Below are 5,968 nucleotides of genomic sequence, written 5' to 3'. Positions count from 1 at the left end.
ACTACGTACATGGACATTCTCCAACAGTCTCTGTGTATCCCCGAGAGGGGACTTGCCAGGGGACAGAGGAGGAGATTGAGCCTGGAGAAGGTGAATGACTTGGTTAAGGCACTGCAGACAGAAACGGCTATCTGATGCCAAAGGCCATGCCTCTTCCATTGTTCTGAGATGCTGATTCGGCAGCGTGACTCCCTCTTGGGTGGAGCCTGAAAGCCTTCCCAGGAGACTCCCAATGATTTCTAAACAGCCAAGTTTGCAGGAGGATTAGGACAGTGTTCAGCTCCAGGGAATTTGAGGTTTATTCTGCCCCTCCTTGCTGGGACCCTTGGGCAAGGTTCCATTCTCACAGCCCTGTGCCCAGTGACTGTGGAGAAGAAGGCCTTAGCTTTGGCTCTAGGCGGCATAAATGCAAGGCCTCTTAGGGACTGGACTGCCTGGTGCTGTGCTGAGGGCTGCACTGTAAAGGATAGACAGTGGCATTCTGTCCCCAGTGACATCTGCAGGTAGTTCATCAGCCATCCATCTAAAAAGCTAAGTCTTAAGTCTTTGGAGGACATTGTTTTCCTCTGCACCAGTGTCTCCTTGCCAGTGTGTGTGCCTGTCACCCTAACCTGGTGTTGGCCCAAATAATTCTTGTTGTTGTTGTGTTGGTGCTGGGGCTGGCTTTTAGACACAGGTTCTGTTCCTGAGCTCAGGACCAGTAGCTTTTTGCTCAGTGAATAAGTTCACCTAATCATGGGTAGGTTGGGACAGTCAGGCTAAGACCAACTTGCACCAAGAAAGACCCTTCACTCAACGGGTTTTGTTGGGTGGGGATCCCAACAAGCACTGGCTGAGGGTGGGACGTGGGGCAAGGAGGAGAACCTACATAGTTTAGTGCGTGTGTAAGCTATGAGCTACCGAAGCTCAGCACCACAGCAGACTTCTGGAAGACAGCACAGAAAGGCTGGCTATTCATCTACCAGCTTTGGGTCCTGTTTGGCATCGGTTAGGCACTTTCCCCAGGGCCCTGAACTCTCCTGGGCTCATGGCTGCTGTGTGTTTGTAAAGGGGGAGGAAGCCTCAGGTTCTGGCAGCACCTTGAAGCAAGCAGCGTGAGCAGGCACCTGCGGATGGGGTTCCAATTGGTCGGCAGCTTGAGGGTTTGCAATAGAGCCAGCCCTTCTTGGTCCTGCTGGGCTAGGGTTAGGGTTAAACAACGCTCTGAGCCACTGGATAGCCATGAAAACTTTATTGCTTCAAGACCTTTACATGAACGTCACTGGCACCACATTTAGGCACATATATATAAAAGGCACAACTTATTATACAAATTCAATCCTTGACGCAGGCGCTGTACAGCCACTTCCCAGGATCTCTCTCCCAGCGCCGTGGGTGGATTTCAGGGGCAACAGCTGCACTTGTCTGAGCCCCCTTTGCAGATGCAGCCCCGGGCACACTTGGCACAGCCTGGAGGGCAGCAGGGACAGCAGCCTGGAAAGGTTAGGAGATGGACAAGTGAGCCATGGCTCTTCACTTCCCTGTCTCTCCTACCCCTTAGAGGACATAGGAAATGAGACACCTGTAGCGGGGAAACCCTGGGCCGGGAGATGGGAGACTGTGCGATTTGAGAGCAGAAGGAACCTCAGAGGTCCTCCCAGGCCATCAGAGCCCCAGACTAGGAGTGGGCGTTTCAAAGGTCATAGCCACAATAGAAATATGATTAGGAGTCAGGGCTCATGTCGCCAGCCCAAGGCTTTTCCTTCTTCCTCACTAGACTGGACAGAACCTATCCCCAATCCCCTTGCTGCTCCAAATACCATGGATATCCTTACTGCCTGGTGGGCTGCAGCCCAGGGTAGCTCTGTCCCAGGTGTCTCCTTGAGTGTCATCTCAGATTCCCTCCCAATGAGGAAAAGGTCCCCAGAATGCCTCCACTGCCCGCTTGGGGTGGATAGGGAGAGCGAAGGGCGGGGCTATTCCCACTCCCATCTGGCGGTGTCCTGGCGCCCATACTCACTTTTGCGGCAGGTTTTACACTTGCAGGTTGTGCATTTGCAATTGTCCCCGCAGATGCAGATCCCTCCTAGAAGAGAGGGCAGAGATGGGGTGAACACCAGGCTGTTGATCTCAGGGAGTGGTGGGACAAGAAGGGAACCCCAGTGCTGTGGATGGTTCTAGAGACAGGCCATGGATAGGGACCGGGGTGGCAGCATCAGCTCAACCCTGGGTTACTTGTGGAAATGCCCCTTCCTGACCACAACCCTTGCAACAGATCCCTTTGTAACTGTGTAGGGAAAGACTCAGTAGTTTAAAAACACAACACATCAGGTACTGATGTCTGATCAGGCTTGAGGACTAACAGACCAAGGACAACCCCAGCAAGGCCAAGGTGCCTGTGACAACCATCAAGGGCTTTCACAGCCTCGTTTTGACAAAGCCAGCCGGAAACCCTGGATGGGAAGCAGAAAGGAACACAGGGATGGGGTAGGGGGGGACAATACCTTGCCTTTATCTAAAAAAAAAATGGCTCGTACTTTTGTGTCTTTCTAAACTCATCCCATCCGTCACGTTCAGGTTCAGAACTAGAACTCTGCATCTGTTCCAGGTTTGGGAAAGACCTTTGCTGTTAAGAGTGAAGGATGCTTTCGAATATTTTACATGCCACTTTTCAAGGCTGAGAAAGCCCAGGATGGTTTTGAAGCCTGATCTTCTGGCCAACATAGTTCCTGGCACTAAGCAACCTAGATTGGCTTTGAATTCGGGATTCCCCCCCCCCATACACACACCTTAGCCTGCTGAGTTCTAGAATCACAGGTGAGTACCACAACTGGATTTTACTGCCTTGAGGTCCCAGCTAAGCCTTTAAGCCCTGGTGTATGCAAGTGCTTGGTAATTTTAGCCTTTCCATAGATTCCCTAGTAGGCATGCAACCCTGAATAAGTAACCTCAGTTTGCAAATGTGGAAACTGAGGCCCATAAATCAAATGTGTTAGTAAATGAATGGCGGCAGAGAACCAAAATCAAACGTCCAGGTTCTGGGCTATAGCTCCATTCCCTACTTTGGTGGTCGCCAACTAGGGATCTACAGCTAGAAAGACTGTTTACTAGTTCTTCCCTTGCTATTCCCCAGACCACTATATCAGTTTCAGCAAATCTGGCTGGAAGCCAACAGAGTGGGAGCTGCCTAAAGGTTGCAGATCCAGGACAAACCTCATCCAGGACGCCTAAGTGAAGAAGTTTCCAATAGTCCCACATCCTGCCTGCAGAACACAGGGGCAAAGTTGTAGGACCCCCAGTGGGCCTCCTTACTCACCAGACATGCATGTGCATTCCCCAGGGTCCATGGTCCAGGTGTGTGAGTGGCTGAGACAGAGAAGCTGAGGCAGCAGCAGCTGGAGGCTCCCTCTTTATAGTTGCGTAGGTGTGGACTGCAGCTCACCCCACCTCTCCCTGGGGCCAGACGCCCTGCACACGGCCCAGAAAGATGCTCGGGGCTAGGAGGTGGGGAAAGCAGGTGGCAGAGGGCACAGGGCAGGTCAAGCCCTTTGTGAAAGCCCTGCCTGCTTACCTGCTAGCATGTCGAGGAAGCAGTGTGAGGTTCCAGTGGCTCTCAGTGCTCAGGTTGTTAGCCACACACATCCCACTACACTGAGATACCTGCAGCTCCGTTCCCCCCTCCATGGGGACACTCCTGCTCAGGCTCAGATCTTCATTCTCTTGCATGGCTGCTCTTCAAAGCCTTGCCATGGATGAGAAGGTGGAAAATCAGGGGAATGTGCCCACCCAGACTTGGAACCTTTCCTTTTAGACCAACATGGAATGGAAGAAGCAAGAGAAGACCTGGGGGGGGGCACTTAACCAGCCCCAACTTTCATCCTAACACCTACCTTTCAGTGGGATGCAAAATTCCACATAGATGCCCCATAGCTGCAGTGAACACTCTCTCTCTCTCTCTCTCTCTCTCTCTCTCTCTCTCTCTCTCTCTCTCTGTGTGTGTGTATTGCTCATGTGTGTCCCTTGGTAAGATGTGTGCACACATCCCATGCGACTCTCTCTGCTATACGGTTATTCGTGTGCTAAAGCATCTCCATACCTGCTCAGTGTCTTGTACAAGGGTTTGTGGATGTTGAATGCATGAAGGAATGAATGGATGGATAAGTCCGAAGATATAACAAACAACTGCAGACATGAACTAGAAAGTGAACAAATGAATGCCGGGATAGTGTTCGAGTCCCCTTCATGTGGCTGTAGCATTCAGTAAAGAGACAGCAAGCATCCTGGCTCCAACTTCCTCCCGGGTCTCAGCTTGTCTCCATCAGTCGAGCCCCATCCTGACCCAGGATGCTTGAACTGAGAATATCTAGTGGGGAGAAGGAGATTTGACATCATGGGCATCAGAAGGGCTCCACGGCGGGTACCAAGGGAGAAGACGTAGTGATAATGATGTGGTGATGCAGAGGTGGTCCCTGAAGGCATCCGTAGCCCAGTAGTGGGCACGGCTTCACTCTCTGCTTTCCAAGAGCCTGCACTGTGCTGGGTGCTGGGGCTTCTGTGCTGATTAAAACTCTCACGGTCGAGAGTGTGGGGAGAGCAGCTCAGGAGCACGCCTGCTTGTGGCTGCTCACAGTCTTCCTGGGCCCGCACTGGGAGCTCATCCCAGTCCATGACACCCTGTTCCCCATCTCTAGCAGGTCAAGGCTGCCAAGGGCCTGGCCCATGGAACAAGCCCAGAGATGGGAAAGCATGCTCTTCCAAGCCATCTCTTTTAGCTCTCCACCACCAGTGCCAGCAACTGTTTCCTCTTCGGATGAATGACAGTGTGTTGTTGCTCAAGGCCAATTGAATGACAATGTTAAAACCTAATCCCTTCATATTTCAATATTTCCCAATTTCTGGGCTGTGCAGGTTGGAACAATATGTAACAACTGCTGGCCTAGCCCAGGCTAAACAGTGTCCAAACTGATCCAGGGCCCGAGAGAGATCATACCAGGCTTGTTCACTTCTCTGCCCTTTCTCTGGCCCTCAGCTCCTGGTGGAGGGTAGTGATAGGAAACAAATCCGCCCTGAGGTGATTTTATTAAATCATATTTAATGACTAGAAGCATAGCTTTAACCCCCGCACAGAATTACAGGTCAGGCTGGCAAGATGGCGCTTGCTGCCGAGCCTGAGGATCTGAGTTTGAGCCTTGGACCCCATGGAAATAGACACCTGACTCCTACGGACTTCTACATCTGGGCCATGGTACATATCTTCTGACACACACACAAAAAAAATGAATAAATGTAATTTTTAAAGAAATAAACATGTATTTGGAGAAGTGAAGCTTTAACCATATGGGATTCCTGGTGCTTCCGAAATCTGAAGATTAAGTTCTAAACTTTCTCATAGGGTGGGAAGTCCATATAACTGTACAATATTTCACTACAGTCTCTGCAATGGCCCTGGCTGTCCTCAAACCCTGTATTCACCTGCCCCAAAATGCTGGGGTTGCAGATGTGTGCAGCTATACACAGTAGCTCTTCTTTTACACAGTGGGTTGACTCCTTTGAGCCACCAAGTCCTAAATACCTCTGTCCCCAGAAGTGACTGCTGCTTCATGTGTAAGTACATCCACACAGTTCTCTGCCAACAATGAAAAGGAGTGTTTGGAAGGAGTGTCTGGTGCCACCTTTTACATACCACGAAGTGACTAGGTTCTCACTTCCTTTCCCATGCAGGTAAAAGTAAACCATATGCTGTCTGTAGCAAAAAAAAGGTACAGGAGTGTCTGGGACTCTGGCCTAGGCTGGGGGTTCCATCATGCCATTATAGCAGGGAAAGGTTTAGTATCCTGACATTAGTCCATCCCCGTGTTTGCCCTTCCTGGTTCTCTATGAAAGACCTGTTTATCTTTCCCTCCCTCCCCCTCCTCCCTTCCTTCTTTTTCTTCTGCTTTTGTTATTTATCTTGATTTTTAAATTTTTGAGATGATAATATAGTTACAGC

The 5,968-nt window shown here is 50.6% G+C and overlaps 1 protein-coding gene across 1 annotated transcript; it reads right to left on the bottom strand.

Annotated features, from left to right (window-relative positions):
- Positions 1 to 1,381: 1,381 nt before the first annotated feature.
- On the bottom strand, positions 1,382 to 3,326 carry LOC126502987 (metallothionein-4). The gene is made up of 3 exons (XM_050144421.1): positions 3,296 to 3,326; positions 2,000 to 2,065; positions 1,382 to 1,473 (listed from the first exon to the last, which is right to left on the bottom strand). The coding sequence occupies exons 1-3, from the start codon at positions 3,324 to 3,326 to the stop codon at positions 1,382 to 1,384; spliced, it is 189 nt and encodes a 62-aa protein (XP_050000378.1).
- Positions 3,327 to 5,968: the final 2,642 nt, after the last annotated feature.

Source organism: Alexandromys fortis, unplaced genomic scaffold (genome assembly GCF_014885135.2).
Source record: "Alexandromys fortis isolate MF-2015 unplaced genomic scaffold, M_Fortis_MF-2015_v1.1 scaffold_1, whole genome shotgun sequence".
Classification (NCBI taxonomy): domain Eukaryota; kingdom Metazoa; phylum Chordata; class Mammalia; order Rodentia; family Cricetidae; genus Alexandromys; species Alexandromys fortis.
Note: the sequence above shows the minus strand (reverse complement) of the source record. Positions and strands in the feature narration are given on the sequence as shown.